Source organism: Pleurodeles waltl, chromosome 7 (genome assembly GCF_031143425.1).
Source record: "Pleurodeles waltl isolate 20211129_DDA chromosome 7, aPleWal1.hap1.20221129, whole genome shotgun sequence".
Lineage (NCBI taxonomy): Eukaryota > Metazoa > Chordata > Amphibia > Caudata > Salamandridae > Pleurodeles > Pleurodeles waltl.
In genome coordinates this window covers 548,339,921-548,358,073 of record NC_090446.1, presented here as the reverse complement: position 1 = coordinate 548,358,073, position 18,153 = coordinate 548,339,921, and the positions used below count along the sequence as shown (strand labels likewise).

General features: G+C 43.2%; 1 protein-coding gene across 1 annotated transcript in view; it reads right to left on the bottom strand.

Annotated features, from left to right (window-relative positions):
• LOC138246921 (extracellular calcium-sensing receptor-like) overlaps positions 1-18,153 on the bottom strand; it is a 580,560-nt gene that overhangs the window by 62,789 nt on the left and 499,618 nt on the right. The window contains exon 4 of the mRNA XM_069201668.1: positions 10,049-10,058. Within this exon, the coding sequence (XP_069057769.1) occupies positions 10,049-10,058 (10 nt within the window). The remainder of the gene's footprint in view (positions 1-10,048; positions 10,059-18,153) is intronic.

Sequence of the window (18,153 nt, the reverse complement as noted above, 5' to 3'; positions counted from 1 at the left end):
TGAGCAGTTAATGGCAACTATTACAATAGACAGGATGTTTCATGAGTACTTGGGTTAACAAAAAACTTTCCCACTGATCTACTCGCATTGGAAAAGTGGGCAGTGGGCAGAAATCAGCATGGCTGTAAAGAAATATCTAGCAAGTCCTGTGGCATTCACACCATTTGGGTAAATTGTCAGAGCAGTTGCCAATCTCTTTATTCTTCAACAGGTCTGTCTCTTATTGGGAGAGAAGAAAGTCTGTGCATCTAGTCCTAAACAATGGGAAAGATGATCCATTGCAGCTCTCTAATGTCACTGGAAAAGAGGCACACACACATATAGACTAGAAACAGGTGATTTGTTTGAACTAATGCTAACTAGCGGCTAGAATGGCAGATTCAAAGTGATTCATGTGTTGGAGATGATGACTATGGCACAGTCTGTGTTTTGTAATATTTGAGTGTTCAGCCATTCAGGGTGCCTGCAGCCACTAGCATGGGAGTGGTACTTATTTGGCCTTTGGTTACTGGTATTTATGTCTTTGAGGCATTGTGGACCATATTAATCTTTACTTTCAAATGGTGTCCTTTTCTTCCCTTATTCAGTAGCCTTCTCTTCTGCAAGGAACCTCTGTGGTGATTCTGCCCTGGTTTTCATGCCTACATCCTTGATAGACCATGGCAGAATTCATCTGCACATTCTTTTTCAGTTTTTCTTATTTTTGTTACCATAAGTATTTTTTAACTGTGTGCATTCTCCCTATTTTGTATTGTAGTCTAAGTAAGTTATTTTGGGAGTCTGGTAAATACTATTTGAGTTGTGTAATTTTACATCTTTTATCCATGACAGATGTGCCATGCCAATGGGACTGGATGAATTCTGCGTTTGGTTTGTCCTCTCTTTCTCAAGTTTTTTTAAATTCCCTCTACGCGTCCATTGACTGATTAACTAATCCCCTTAACCATAACTGTTAGATCTATTGGGCTGCAATCTATATTCACCATGAACAGACCTCGCACTAGGCGGAGCAAATGTGGTGCATGTAACATTAAGGCGGTCATTATGAACTTGGCGGTTCGGCCCGCAATGCCGGCGTTGGCGAGTGAAACCGCCAGCCAGCATGACGGGCCAAACGCCACTTAATGAACCTGGTGAGGGCCACCATCGGCAGCCCTCACTCACCGCCAGGCTTCCTCCGTCAGGCAGCCTGGCGGTGGGTGGAAACATTATCCGACAGGGCAGCGGTGCTACCCCTCGGATAATGTTTCCTAATCCTCCAGCCTTTCCCTGGTGGGTTTCCCCGCCAGGGAAGGGCTGGCAGAAGGGGTGCACCGGGGCACCCCTGGGGGCCCCTGCACTGCCCATGCAATTCGCATGGGCAGTGCAGGGACACCGGTGCAGTGCCCCATCGCGCAGGTCACTGCCCGATCTGCGCAACGGGTGCAGCTGCACCCGCCGCACAGAGGGGAGCTGCCGTAAATGTCCCGGCCAGGCCTTCCTGTAGTCCGGCAGCCCACAGGAAGTTTCATTATATGGCCCGCGCCCACCGGCCCACAGGAAGGTTCATTATATCGCCGGCGGGGATCCGGGGACGCTGGCGGTCAGTGTTTTGACCGCCAGCACGAAAACAGCGGTAGGGCCTAAATCTCTAAACAAGGAGTGAAAAAATGCATTTTTGTCCACTCAAGATTATTCCAGGCCTTCTCCTGGGGCACACTTGTGTCAAAAATAATGATTAATGATAGGTTAAGGCTAAGGAGTGCATACATTTCCATTTATAATCTATCCTCCACAGAAACTCTAGTTGCTGAAGAAACCTCGTACTTAGGTGTATAAAAGGGGTGTGCAAAATTTGTGTACCTTCAGGGAAAATTCTGCAGGACCGTGTCTAATTACACAAGATGCAAATCCATCTTTTAGCACTATATTTTAGGGCAGAATACATCTTTACAAAGATGCATTTCATTTTGAAATGGAGGCACTCTCATTCTGGCTGCCCAAATTATTCCCAAATGCCTGTGGTAAAATTTTGCTGCAAACTCTCCTTAATTATGTGACATGGCATAATGTGAATATATTGAAAGTATGAGAACTACTCCAACATATGTTAAGTTTCACTCAGACCTCGTGTTTAACAAATACTTCATACGTTACCTATAACGTTTTTAGATTTATTATTTGAATAGCTTTTGTATGAGAAAATATAGGCAGCTTTAATAACGAAATCTTTCTACTGTAGGGGTATAGTTGTGTTAATTTATGCTGGCCTATGTTTTGGATTTGTTCCTACACCTTTCTTCTTCTATGTTGCAGAATACGTTTGCTGGTTCACCTGCTTCTCTTGAAATAAAAAGCATCATTCTCATTAGTGTCTTCTCTGTTTAAACCTGTTCAGGAATCCAATTAGTCCACTGACAAAAGGAAAAGTCCTGCAGCAACAACTCCTCACAGGTGCTGGGGGAGCACAGGTTTTAGGACTGATTGTCAACACTGCTCTGATAAGGAAGAAGGAAGAGGTTTGGCTTCTTAGGGCGATAGCGGAATGCAGCATCTATTCTCTGAGTGCTATCACTTAGTGGAGATTTTAGAGGGTAGAACAGTGCCTATATATTATTAATGGAATGGAACTCCAATGGCAAGTCATAAAGGGGGTGACATGGAAATAATCAGATTTACAGCACTGATTGCAGGAAGGAGAAGCAAATTTCCATATAGGGGTGGCCTTGCACAGTGGCACAAGTAGAGAGAGTTAGAGAGAGAATGGTGAATCCTCTTTTTCCTTTGTAATGGACCAAATTCGGGCCCCTATCAATAGGTAGGTAGACATTTCATGGCATACCAGGGATGCTATTAAATGCCACTTAGTAAAACAAACCGTTACACTAATAGAGTAACAGTTACATATTACACAGCAATATTTACATATATTTTAAAAGTTAACCCACACACCACTCATAAGATACACCATACCCCCATAAACCCTAAAAAGCACAAATCCTATCCGACTGTTTGTCGGACGACCACAGCACTCGGGGCTACAGACACTTGTCTTGATGCCGAATTTGCTCTTGGACTTATCATGGTCCACTATATTGGCTACCCTGCATTTACCTTGGACGTTTCTTTCCAGCTAGAATTATTGATTTCGGATAGCCTACTTTCAGACGCAAAGACTTACATTACTTTATGATTGACTTATTGATTTTGCCGTGTTATCACCTCGCCCAAATACCCTTGAAAAAGTCACCAGCGTGACGAAACAGGTGTTGGCTGTGTTTGCAGTGATGTTCTTTGTTCACTGAATGTAACGCCATCTACAATAAAGACATCATATTTAAAATATTTAAAGAAATGATGTGAACATCCGACGTACATGTTTGTCTCATCTATCCGACAGAAACTAAACATTACTCAATGTTAAAGACTTGTGTCATACTAGTGTCGTTTGTGTGCAGTGGTCTATTTTTGCTTATCATTACTTGTGTAAAAGTTTTATACTTGATTGATGCCCATGGGTGGTAGGGCATTCTGTTCACCTGCACCACTTTCTACTGTACAATAACTTGACAATTTGTGTTTACTTTCCTAGGAGTGCGGTTACCTTTACCCTTACTACCCCCTCATAAAAAAAAGTTTTCAATTCTTAAAAAATCCTACAAATCCTCAAATAAACCCAACCCCCAGTCTAACTGTAACAAAAACAACCCTATACCACTCCTCCCTGAACTTATCGCACCCAAATCACAGATTCCCAAAATAAAAAATAAAACCTCTAATTTGTCCATTCTGTTAATGTGTACTTATGGTTCAGTCACCTTTTCCATTGAAAGTACATTTTACTTTGTATACAAATTTTCATCAAATATGGCAATCACTTAGAATAGTTAGCTAATGTCTGACATGCCAAATTCGGGGAACTTCTGTTAAGAAATGAATGTTCATGGGGTGGAAAAGATGTGTGTCCCCACTGTAGCTGCCATAGGAAATTTTGCTTGCAACTAAAGCAAAAACCTCTGAATGGATTCACACCAAACCTGGCGAGGCAATGCACAGCTATTAACGGAATGGTACATAAGTGACAAGTCATGAAGGGGGTGACATGGGCATTAACAGATTCACAGCACTGATTGCAGGAAGGTGGAGCAAAGGGCAAAAAAGGTGGTGGTCTGGCACAGTGGCACAAGTAGGGAGATTTAGAGAAAATGGTGGAACTTCTTTGTTCTCTGTGATGGACCAAATTCAGAGCGCTGTCGATAGCTAGGTAAACCTTCCCTGGTATACCAGGGATGCCATTGATTATAAAGGGAGTGCCAGTTACAGATAACACAGCAATATTTACTTATTTAAAACACTAAACCACTCACAACAGGACCTTCACCTCGGTAACCCTAAAACACAAAAATCTAAAACTACCCCTTCATCAACTCATTAAAACACAATGCCTGCAATAGACCCACCCCCTCTAACCTTAAAAAACAATCCTACATAGCCCCTTCCCAAACTTATCGCACCCACATAACCTACAACAATCCCACCCATTCCCAAAATAAGGTACTTCCTCAATTTGTCTATTCTTTATGGTTCAGTCGTATTTTTTTTTCATTTAAAATATATATTTTTTTTATTTTGAACTGAAAACGCATCCCAATCCTGATAATTTTACTTACATAGGGACTTTTTTTTAGGCCAGTGAATCTTTTGACCCTGATTGGAGACTCCTCAAGACGAGGCAGCTCATTAAACTTCTCTTGGTATGAATAAAAAAACAATCCATATGAGCAATAGCCAATCAGTCCAACTAATCAATAACATTTAATGAGAACCAAACACACCATGACCTTTCAGCCATGAATAATCACACAGATTTGATAAGACTTAGGATATTTATTTCCCTATTTGTTACACTCTACTAGCAAATGTATTGGTCTCAATACCAGAAAACACATCATCAATGTGACAATATGGCAACTTGAATAGGACTTGAGCAAAGCAAAGATCATGAACATTAGAACAAAGCACGACGTCAACATGAATCAACTTTAGCAGAGTACCATTAGTACAGTATTCAACAAAACAAAGATTCAGTCATTTGTCTATTTGCATCCGATTTACTTAATTCCTTAACTAACCTCTAATTAGCATCAGCATGTTGGGCTTCATGCAAAAACAATTTAGAAACATGAATTTGGAAAACATCTAACTACGGTCTCTGTCAAAAGAGCAGTTGGTACCTAGAAAGGAAAGGCAAACAGACAATTACAATTTATCATCATTTAGTTACCCTCTGTAATGGGTCAGCATACAGGGTCAGTCTTCGTCCTTAGGACAGCAGTCGATTCGCCATCAGCCAGGATAGATCCTCAATGTCTCAGTAAGGTAGGGCAAAACTCTTCCTTCGTAAGGAGGAGAAGTAAGTATCGGGCAAGGCAAGAAGTAAGGATGGTTTAAGGTATCAATTGCAAGGACAAAGACGGAATATCAGAGTAACAGCAAGAGTGTCCCTCTAATGGCAGATTTCTCCTCGGTTCACAAGATTATATCAAATTTGTTGATCAAGTTCCTAACTTCCAATTGGTCAATATTTGGTGCACCATTATCTCTGTCCAATAGTCCGTTGATCACCTTACTAGAAATTTCACTTCAGACAGTTCTCATGCTGTTTATTGGCTCCTGTGATTTACGTCTTCATCGGGTAGAATGTCAGGTAAGAAAAGTTACACTTGTCGCTCCAGTCAGTAGCTCCATTGTCTTGTCCCAGTACAGGCGACCTTGCACCTGTTGCGAATTACACTGTTGCATTCGGCAAGAATGTCTCCTTGAGCAAGTCGGTTCTCTTGAGAATGAATTTACTACGGTTATACACACATCTCTAGCTTCTGGAAAAATACAGATTCATGTCCTTCAGGAAGACAGCACATTGCACGTTAGAAAAACACACTAATATTGCACCAGGCAGCTAGGCCCAGACCCTTGCTAACTAAGACCTAGTGATTAATTTAGCAATCCTTGATACATATAACTCTCAATGCTAATATAAAATCATACATTAGTACATTATTAATTCATTATTAGTCAATTTCATTAATCATCGTATACATTGGTGGCCACTCTACGTGGGCACATTTCAAACGTGTGCATTAATATTTATTCTACCATGTTTTATGCAGTATCATTTGTACATTACATTGCAAGTTTTTCACGTTAATATTGATTATAAGACTACACTCCAACAATCCCTCCTCTGATGACTCTTGTCATTACACAAATCCCTTCCTTGACAACTCTTTCATTTTCGATTTTCCTTCATCTCAATCTCTTCCCTTGATTTTGCCTTTTCATATTTTGCTCTGAACATTTTCTCCCTTTTCTTTTCTTCCTTCCTCGCATTACGTTTTGCCAATGTTCCTTTAAGTCTTTTACTAATTTTGCATGATAACCATAGTCCAAATAAACAAGCCAAAACAATCACTATTCCCTGTATTAATTTTCCCATTATCCCATGCCAAATATTACTAAACCAGCTTCCCACAGGAACAAGTCCCTTTACAACCTTTTCCCAAACTCCTAGTTCTTTCAATTCTTTCAAATCTGTACTATCTCTTGTTAGGTTCGTAAGCATGCTTCTAATCTCAATACTATTATCAGGTATGTAGGCACAGCAGTGACGCTCATTAAGCATTTTACAGACTCTGCCATTTTTCGCTAAAAGAATGTCTAAAGCAAGCCTGTTTTGAAGAGTCATAGCCCTCTCCGCAGAACGTCCAGTGTCCATCAGGAGTATAGCTCCTGTAAAATTTGTCAGCATGTTATCCACAATAGTAGACAACTTTTGAATCTTTATGTAGTTTAAGATAACACCCACTGAAGGGATTATTGCTCCAAATATGTCTCCTACTACACCAGCAGCATTCTCTCTCCTTTGTCTAGTACGAAGTAATTCAGTCACCTTCTGAAACTTCTTTAAGTCCTCTAGCTGATATATCTTCAGGAAAACTGTCCCCAAATAACATGTCCCATACCATCCCTTTGGAAGACGGTAATAAGCATTAAGTCCACAAATATAATAGACCCCTGGGATCGCTGGATCCTGTCCATTTAACATGAAAGTCCACTTATTCCAAAACAAAAAATACATGCTTACATTCACTCGTTCCCACAAATACATTGTCATAATATGACTTAGGCCGTGTTATGCAAAGCCTTGCTACATGTAGTGCATCTAAAGCTAATTTCCCTTGTTCCCTAACTCCATTTTAACTCCCACTATTAATAAAGGACCGTTGCTGCAAGCCTTTTTCTAATTTCCCTTTCAAAACCCTTCTTCTATCTTCAGTGTGATCTAGAAAGTTTTTCTCTACAGGCAAAAGCAAGCAAGTCAAATTATTGCGGTGTGCATAGGATGTACTAATCGCCACTCTTGCCTCAAAGAACCCTTTCACTAACTTTATGGTATAGTATTTAGCTACGCTATTCAAATCTTCTATAACGGGCACATAGGAGAACACCAAATCATGGTTGGAATAAAAATATTGCACTTCTTCTTGGTTATAGAAACGTGTTAGTAGTAAACTACAGCTAATCCCATATGTTAGGGGTAAACTATGATTGGTAACTCCCTCCTGTACTGAAACAGGGATTTGCGTACACACATAACAGGCTTTCGCATCCATGGTATCAACATACTCACTCAGCAATCAATAGAAAACATTAGTAGACAGTTCTCCCTTAGTGTTAGTATTCTCATGCAGATCCTTCGTATCTTGTTCGAACCTTTCCAAGGGTGTTAGTGTAGCAGTCTCCAGCGATTGAGGAATTGTAGCATTGTTAGCTTCATTCTCATCCACCAACCGCATTACCACAAACAAAGCTATAATGAATATCACACACACAACACCCAAAGCAACCCCCAAATATTTACAACCCCTGCTCCCCCCATTATCATCTCCAGTGCTAGGCATGATCTGTGAAGAATCAGAAAGCAGAATGCCACAAGTGTAAACAAGTAACTGAGGATAGTTTAAAGCCCCCCTTTTTTTCCACTTCTTCTCTCAGCAAAGCTAAGCAAAGTCTTTCTTCTGCAAATATTTACATCTTTCTCATTCACTCCCTGGATCTATGTCAATTCGGTTAGCAGCTTGTCACAATCGTGTTTCAATAGTCAATTCAGGTTAACAGTGTCACATCCGGTAACTTATCAGTCTCTTTTCTCAGATTTCTTCAATTCAATTTCAACTTAACACAGTCTCTTTTCCCTTTGACCAAACTCAGGTACCATAGTATTGCTCTGGAACTTCTCGATCAAAACAGAATGGCAAGAACTCTTGTTGCCACTCAGCTGACTTTGCATATGCCCATTCAGGACCTGCGTATCTCCTATTTGCTATTCTCTTTCTCTTCAGTTTGCGATCACCTTGCAATTCTCCTTTGCTCAGGTCCTCTTTCCTTGTTGTATCGATCTCTTCTTCAATTGTCTCATCAACGACCACCTTTCCTTTTATCACTTGCGATTCTGGCCACTTATCTCCCTTTAAGATCCCTTGGTTGTCTGGCTCTCCATATGGCAGCTCAGTGCCCTCCTCTTGTGCTATGGTGTTTTCTCTTGCTGGACCTGCAATTGGCTCAGGAGGAGTCCGGGCACTCTGACGTTCTTCTGCCTCAACTGCTTCACCTTCGCCGGCCAGGGGCTCTACTTCAAACCCATATCCATCTGCTTCTGGGAGAACATCTCTTTGGGTCGGTCCTCCTGGTGCCTCAGTTGAGATAGGCTCACTGTCACCACTCTGGGTCTCGTTTCTTACCGGAGTGGCCAAGCCGTCCTCAACAGGTTCTCCTTCAGTCTCAGTTCCCCTTTGATTACTGTCTGGCCCTGAGACTTCCTTTTCTGAAGCTGTTATTTTCGACAATTCAATTTCCTCATCAGTTGGACACGACACCTTTTTCGTGTGACTGGCATGAATCCAGTTTGAAATTCCCGCACACTTCACAGCAGTAGTAGTTGTCAGAATTACTTGATATGGCCCCTTCCAACGTTGCTCCAAACACAACTTCCTCGCGTGTTTCTTGACAACAACCCAGTCACCAGCTTTCAGATTGTGACCTGGATCACTTATCGGTGGCAATGTGGTAGCTTCCACCTGGTGAGAGAAAGAGCGGACCATGTCAGCCAGACCCTTGCAGTAGTCCAACACCATATCATCCATGATATTCACAAGAGCATTTGCAGGCACTGCGGGCAATCTCATAGCTCGGCCCATGAGAATTTCATGAGGAGACAGTCCTGTTTTCTTGTTAGGTGTTTTTCTCATTGACATTGGCACTAAGGGCAACGCATCAGGCCATTTCAAATTTGCAGCTGCGCACATTTTTGCCATTCTCGAATTCAGGGTACCATCCATTTGCTCCACTAATCCTGACGCTTCAGTGCGGTAGCTACAATGCAACTTCTGTTCAATATTCAGTGCTGCGCACAAGAGCTTGACCACCTCATTGTTGAAGTGACTTCCTCTATCTGATTCTAAAGAGATCGGAAACCTGAAACGTGGAATCCATTCCCTAGGCAGCAGTTTTGCTACTGTGAGACTGTCATTTCTGAGTGTAGGGTAAGCTTCAATCCAGTCACTGAAGATGCACACAATCACCAACACATATCTCAAGCCTCCACATACAGGCATTTCAATAAAATCCTATTGCATTTTGCTAAATGGACCTCCTGCTCTCCCATTGTGGCTCAAATTCACCACTGTCCCTCTCCCAGCATTCATCTGTTGACAGATGATGCACCTGTGACAGATTACTTCTGCAGCTTGTCTGAACTTCGGGTTGAACCAATCAATCTTGAACAACCTGATCATGGCATCTCTCCCAATATGTGCCTGATCATGGTAAAACCTTGCAAATTGTTACAGAAGACAGTTCGGCAAAACCATTTTCCCCTTGTCTGAAACCCACAATTCATCTGGCCTTTGTACACATTGCATCTTAAGCCATGAGCATTTCTCTTCTCTGCTGGCAAGACCCTGCAACAATTTCAATTCCTCCATAGTATAAACCACTCTTAATGCGTAACCTGTGCATGTCTCATTTTCCGTTTCAGGTAACAATCCCACTGATCCTTGAACAATATACAGTTCAATGCACAAAACCTTGCGACTTGATCTGCATATCCGTTTCCCATTGACACAAAGTCTTGTGATTTCACATGAGCGCTGCATTTTACCACGGCAATTTCAAGAGGTAACTGAATCGCGTGCAACAATTCCTTAATTCTTTCACCATTTTTCTCTGGAGAACCAGAAGAGGTCAGGAAACCCCTCTGTGACCATAGCTTGCCAAAGTCATGGACAATCCCAAATCCTTATCTGCTGTCAGTATAAATAGTAACTTTCAGTTTGTCAGCGGCATGGCATGCCCTAGTGAGAGCAACCAATTCAGCCACTTGAGCAAAGTATACTCTTTCAAGCCATGATGCTTCTAGGATACCGGTAATGGTACACACAGCGTATCCGGCTTTCAGTACTGAGTCTCTCAAACATGAGCCATCCACAAAGATGATGTAGTCATTCTCTTCCAATTGGGTATCTTTAATATCAGGTCTCGGTTTGGTGCAAAGTTCTGTTACCTCAAGACAATCATGTTTTACATCCTCAGCATCATCAACTTCTGTATTCTCAGTTGGAAGCAAGGTTGCCGGGTTCAATACAGTACATCTTTTTAGTGACACATTTGGTGACCCCAATATAATTGTTTCATATTTCGTCAATCTGGCATTTGTCATGTGCTGCATATTGGTTCGAGTCAGTAAAATTTTGATTGAATGTGGGACCATAACTGTTAAAGGGTGTCACATCACTATGCCTTCACACTGTGTGAGGTTTTGACCAACTGCTGCAACTGCACGCAGACAACCTGGCAAAGCTGCTGCGACTGGCTCCAAAGTAGCTGAAAAATATGCTCCTGGGCGGTTTGCACCTCCATGGACCTGTGTCAGGACAGATAAAGAACATGCATCACGTTCATGACAAAACAGGACAAAAGGCTTCGTGTGATCAGGCATACCTAAAGCTGGAGCTCTGCACATACACTCCCTTAGTTCAATGAACGCCCTCATCTCTTTCTCGGACATAGTTAGGGTATCTGGGCCATCTTTAACCTCCTTAACAGTCAGTCTCACTAATGGCTTTGAGATGACTGAGAAATTCGGGATCCACTGACGACAGTAGCCCACCATTCCAAAAAACATCCTAACGTCTCTCCGTGATGTCGGGGGATTCATTTGTAATATGGCAGTCACTCTTTCTTTTGACATTTTCCTCGTCTCTTTCTCAATTAGATGACCTAGGTATTTCACCTCTTTCTGACAGTACTGCAGCTTCTTGGGGGACACTTTATGCCCATTCTTTCCCAAGTGGTTCAAGAAAGCGATAGTATCATACTTGCAATCATCTTTTGTTTTGGCTGCAATCAACAAGTCATCAATGTACTGCACCAGAGTCGATTGGAATGGCAACTCCAGTGACTCCAAATCTTTCTTCAAGATCTGATTGAAGATAGAGGGTGACTCCGAAAACCCTTGAGGAATTCGACACCAACTGTAAACCTTATCCAGGAATTTAAAACTGAAAAGAAATTGTCTGTCGTCATGAAGAGGCACAGAAAAGAATGCTTGGTACAGGTCAGCAACTGAGAACCATTCTGCATTGCATGGGACCTGAAACATAATCACAGCTGGATTTGGCACCACTGGGCAACACTTCACCACTATGTCATTGATATTTCTTAAGTCTTGAACAATTCGAACTTTCCAACAAGGCTTTCTCAGACCCATTATAGGTGAATTACATGGGCTGCTCATCACTTCTCTCAGGACCCCTTGTTTTACAAAGTCTGCGATTATCTGCGTTACCTGTATAAGGACATCCTGCGCCATATGGTACTGCGGTACCTGGGGGAACACAGCATTTGGCTTCACATCTACTTTGACTGGTTCAACTCCTTTTATCAGTCCTACTTCCTTTCCTGTCAAGTCCCACACTTTCTCTGTGACAGTCCCCTGCATGTCTGCGGGCAGATCAGTCGCTGTGAACATTGGGAAGAAGCTTATCAGGGGATACTCCTCATCTGTTGTCTCCGTCTCAAGCTCTGAGATCTGACCATCATCCCCTTCATCGTCACTGTTTGTCTGCACCTCTATCCCTTCATTGGAACAGGTGATAGAACACCTCATCTTACACAGTAAGTCTCTTTCCAGTAGGGACATCGGACTGGAGTCACAAACCACAAATCTGTGCAATCCCTGGAAGGTACCAATCTCAACCTGTACTGGGTCTGTAATCGGGTTAGTCAGGAGCTGGTTCGCCACTCCTAGTACCTTTATTGTATGTCCTGAAAGAGGGAACTTTGGAACTTAGGCGCTTCTGACTGTAGAGCGCGTAGCTCCTGTGTCTACCAAAAATGAAACCTTGTGACCCATTACATTTCCTTGCACATAGGTCCCTCTCTGATCCACTTCTAGGGATGCTGCCAACCTACACTCCTCACTATCTGAACTGTCATCCGACCATTCATCGTTTATTCCATTCTCACCACGCAAGGGGAACTGTTGTACTGTGTTACTTTGACCCATTCATTGACTTGTGACCTGTTGAAGAAGCATCACCTGCTGCTGTCCCATTGGTGCTAAGGGCAACTGCATTTGCTGTCTAGGTACCATGGGAATCTGCTGCTGCATTTGCTGTATCTGCACTGGTTGTACACGTGGCATCTGCACTTGTTGCATGGGCTGAAGACCCTGCATCTGAACTATGTTGTTCTGAAAATTTGGATTTGGACCCCTCATTCTTGGTCCCTTAACATTTTGAAATGCAATGACATCATTGCTTTGTTGAACAGCACCCTCCTGCACCATCATCAGGCACTCCTGCTTCCAGTGTCCGACGCCCCCGCACGCATGACATGGTAACACCTTCTTCATCCCTTGGACATCATTTTGAACCACTACTGTATTAAAATCTGGACCACGGTTGACAAAATCTCCTCGACCTCTGCCTCTCTCTTGCACCTGAAACATTCCGTTTCCTTGCGGCTGTTGCACCATCTGTTGCACTCCGTTTCCCTGAATCCCTTTTTGTGCCGCCTTAATTTGCATCACCATCACCTTCTCCTTCAACTTTCTCTGCTTTAACTCTATTTCGTCACTACAGTACTTCGCATACTGCAACACCTCATCAATCGGCTTTGCTTGCCAACAGATCAAATGATTCTTAATCATCTGGCTAATCTCTGGCCTCAGCCCTTCAACAAACCTGAAACAAGGTGATGCATTTCCTTTGCCTCTATGACCTCTGTACCACTATAGTGCTTGAACGCCTTCAACAACCTTTCGTAGTAGGCATGTATCGACTCTTTGGCCTCTTGTGCCGTTCAATCAATCTTTTGCCAATCAATATTCTGCGGTGACACTTTCTGCTTCAAAAACTCAATCACCTTAAAGTAGTACCTCATCACCTCAGGAGAAGGGGCTCCTGTGACTTTGTCCCTTGCCGGTTCTGCTGTCGGCCAATCCACACTTCTCTTGCATCAAGCCATAAGTCAGCTGAAACTATAATCTCAAAAAGCGTATTCAAGTCTTCCCAAAGACACTTCGCAAGTTTCACAAACCTGTCTGTCTGCTGATACCACTCTATTGGCTTCTCCCTCAGCCTGGGAAAGTCATTTGTGAATGACAAAATGTCACCTCTCGACCATGGTACATGGACAAGAACCCCTCCAGCTGTCTCTCTCATATGGTACGCTTTAATTGTACCGGTGTCAGGCACTGATTTCGTCTGCTGCAGCTCTGAGCAATCACTCTTTCCTTTGTCTCTTTTTTTTCTTTGCCCATCTGCCTTCCCACTTCTCTAATGCTCCCCAAACCTGCGCACTCTGCAATATTTCTTTAAGGTGTGCCTCCATCCCAGTAGACCTCATGTGATCAAAATCCTTAGACTCAAAGTCTAACCTGTAACTCCTCTTCAGATGTTTAGCATTGTCTAAATCTATGCCATATGTATCTGCTAGGTTTGCCAACCTCTGGTGCACTTTGCTCACTTCTTTAGTTATTTTTGGGCACAAATACCTCAATTCTTCCTCGGTATAAGACTCTAGTCTGTTTACTCCCATGCTTCCTTCAACTAGCGCAGCTGCTTCCATGCCCAACCTCACAAAATTCAGGTAAACTTCTCTTTCCGACCGCTCTGCTGTCGCAGGGGTAGTCTGTGATGAATTTAACTTGTCTAACCATTCATTCAGCTTTTGGGCTGTCAATCCTTGCAAAGAGATATTCCCAGCCTGCATTACAGATGTTTGCGGTGTGTTTGCACTCGAGATCTGCGGAGTCAGCAGTCCAAACCCTGAGTGTTTCATAGCATCTGGAGAAATCCCTATCGGACTGAAATCTAACAGGGTTCTAGACCTCTCTGCCATCTGGTCCACTGGAGTCATCCCTTGAGGGTTCCCTACAAACCCTCCTCTTGTCATGTCTTGTGTCATTACTCCCTGATCACATACGCTAGGCTTGTCCTGCGCGTACAGTGGTACTGGCGGACCAACGGTGATGGGTAAGGATATGGCGGCTGGTGCCAGCTTATTCCACACAACCTGCGGAACACTAGTTCCCATGTTCTGATTCATAATCTGTGCCGTAGCTAACTGCGGTCCTGTAGCCGAAGTATAACTCTGGACCATTTGTTGCTGTGGCTGGGGCAGTAAAAGTGGAGTGTGCTCAATCTGCACTAATTTTGATCTCGCATATACCTGGCCAGGTGGCATCATCAAGCTTGTAGTTGTCTCTAATATCGGGACATCAGGGTAGAGCCTCTGAACCGGTGGTGGCTGCAACTGTGGTGGCATCTCTGGAGCAGTAGACACACTGACACTATTCTGTATCGGCGCTGGTGTCGCAACAGTATTTACCTGTGCCTGGTTCGCTGTTCCCTGGTTCTGTGTTGAATTTACAGGACCTGTACTAGTACTTGGTCTATTGTCATCCAGGGCATATGGCGGAGGACGATCATGTAACAACTGATCAAGAAACTCAGCATCATCTGAGTCACGGGCATCTGCCCAAGACTTGTTAGTCTCCTTTCCTTTACAAGAGCTCTTGTCCGTTTTACAAGTGGCTTTTCTTCCTTGCATGTCGGTTTCTTGAGTTATTGCCGGAAACATCTTAACTCCGTCTATTATTTCCCTTCTCCACATTCTGTGTACACTATCCCATCTAGCCTCCGCTAGTGTCGTTTCTGCCTTCCTCATTCTCCTCTCAAACTTTTGTTGCCTCTGTCATATAGCCATCAATTCCCAAATTGCTAACACCTCAAACTGTGCTGGCCTCGGAGGCAACTTTTGCTCAGTTAACGCTTTCCGCAAATTCTCTAACATCCCTATGTTGAACGTCCCATTCTCTGGAAACGCCATGCACCCGTCTTTCTCTGTTAATTTGCACCATTGCTTTAGCCAAAGACATGGCGCGACTCCCTTCTCCTCCATAACGGATTAGGCCGGAGTATCCTCTGGCTGTGTAGGCTCTCCCACACTCGTGGTAATGTACACATCTCCCCTCAAAGCACTTCTTAGAGCCTTGAAGAACTTCATTTTGCATCTTTTATTTCGTTTATAACTGAATCAGGAAGTGACATTAATTCCCAGAACACCCTTCGCCTACCTTCTCAACCAATTGCCTCTCACGGACGGCTGCCAATCCGTGCAGGACCCTTCTTACTAACCGACCTATCCCAGAGCGGCTCCAATGACGTCACACTCACACACACTGCGGCTGACAAAGTCTTGTGGCTTGTCTCTCTCACTCTCGATTCACACAAAACTAATGCAACATATTGCGAGCACAAAAAACACAAATTTGCCAGTTTACTACAGGAAGGGGTAACACAATCACTTCAGAACTTTACAGAGATTTCACTTGAAGCCTCGACCGCTACTCTCTCCTTCTCAGATCCCGCATTCGCAAGCAAAATTTGACCCGCAAATTCTACTCTCGACTTGTCAATGGTTTGTCCTAGTACACTTTAGAACTCACCAAATCTCCATCGAAGTTTACATTCACTCACATTGACTTGAACTCGACTCGCCAACCACGCCCGATTGACCTATTAAACCACACAAATTGCAACATAAACCGAGTGTCTCATACACTTATCAACATACTCCGGAGTCTTAGACTACGCAGGGTCCGTACATCACAAACAACCACGTGGATTTTTTTTTTTTTTTAGCACAAAGCGCCACACTCAAGTGAAGTTCGCCGACTTCCCTACTCTCATACTGCACACTCCTACTAAAACATCACCTGGCCTAGATTTCTCACAAACCTCACAATTCACCTGTGGTACGCATAAGCTGTGCATGCGCAAACTCTACATCACTCACACCATCACTAGAATGCCAAGAACATACCCAACTCACTTTGGCAAGCTCCGGGGTCCCGGGAAAGTCATTTGGGACTTAGGGGCACATCATCTCTCCAATTTGCATTATCTCAAAAACAATTCTTAAGACAATAGTTCCTTGTTCGTGGGCCCCAGAGGGCCTAAACCATCCTCTGCTACCAGAACTGATAACACGTCCCAATCCTGATAATTTTACTTACATAGGGAATCGTTTTAGGCCAATGAATCTTTTGACCCTGATTGGAGACTCCTCAAGACGAGGCAGCTCATTAAACTTCTCTTGGTATGAATCAGAAAACAATCAATATGAGCAATAGCCAATCAATCCAACTAATCAATAACATTTAATGAGAACCAAACACACCATGACCTTTCAGCCATGAATAATCACACAGATTTGATAAGATTTAGGATATTTATTTCCCTATTTGTTGCACTCTACTAGCAAATTTATTAGTCTCAATACCAGAAAACACATCATCAATGTGACAATATGGCAACTTGAATAGGACTTGAGTAAAGCAAAGATCATGAACATTAGAACAAAGCACGACGTCAACATGAATCAACTTTAGCAGAGTACCATTAGTACAGTATTCAACAAAACAAAGATTCAGTCATTTGTCTATTTGCATCCGATTTAGAGCCAGATGTAGCAAAGTGTTTGCGCCTCGCAAACGGCGAAAATCGCCGTTTGCGAGGCGCAAAAGCCACTTTGCCATTCAGAAATGCATTTTGCGAGTCGGCTCCGACTCGCAAAATGCATTTCCGACTCGCAAATAGGAAGGGGTGTTCCCTTCCTATTTGCGACTCGCAGTGGGATGCAATTCCATTTGCGACCGCGTACGCGGTCGCAAATGGAGTCGCAGTTACCATCCACTTCAAGTGGATGGTAACCCACTCGCAAATTGGAAGGGGTCCCCATGGGACCCCTTCCAGTTTGTGACTGGACCCCAAATTATTTTTTCAAGGCAGGCAGTGGTCCAAGGGACCACTCCCTGCCCTGAAAAAAAAACCGAAACTAAAGGTTTCGGTTATTTTGAAGTGCAGCTCGTTTTCCTGTTAGGAAAACGGGCTACACTTAAAAAAAAAAAAAAATGCTTTATTGAAAAGCAGGTCGCGAACATGGAGGTCTGCTGACGACAGCAGGCCTCCATGTTAGCGAGTGCCTATACTCGCAATGGGGCCGCAATTTGCGACCCACCTCATGAATATTCATGAGGTGGGTCATTGCGACCCCATTGCGAGTCGCAGTCGGTGTCTGAGACACCGTACTGCATAGCAATTTGCGACTTGCAAATTGCGAGTCGCAGGGACTCGCAATTTGCAAGTCGCAAATTGCCGACTTGCTACATCTGGCCCTTAGTGAATTCCTTAACTAACCTCTAATTAGCATCAGCATGTTGGACTTCATGCAAAAACAATTTAGCAACATAAATTTGGAGAACATCTAACTACGGTCTCTGTCAAAAGAGCAGTTGGTACCTAGAAAGGAAAGGCAAACAGACAATTACAATTTATCATCATGTAGTTACCCTCCGTAATGGGTCAGCATACAGGGTCAGTCTTCGTCCTTAGGACAGCAGTCGATTCGCCGTGAGCCAGGATAGATCCGCAGTGTTTCAGTAAGGTAGGGCAAAACTCTTCCCTCATAAGGAGGAGAAGTAAGTATCGGGCAAGGCAAGAAGTAAGGATGGTTTAAAGTATCAATTGCAAAAACAAAGACGGAATA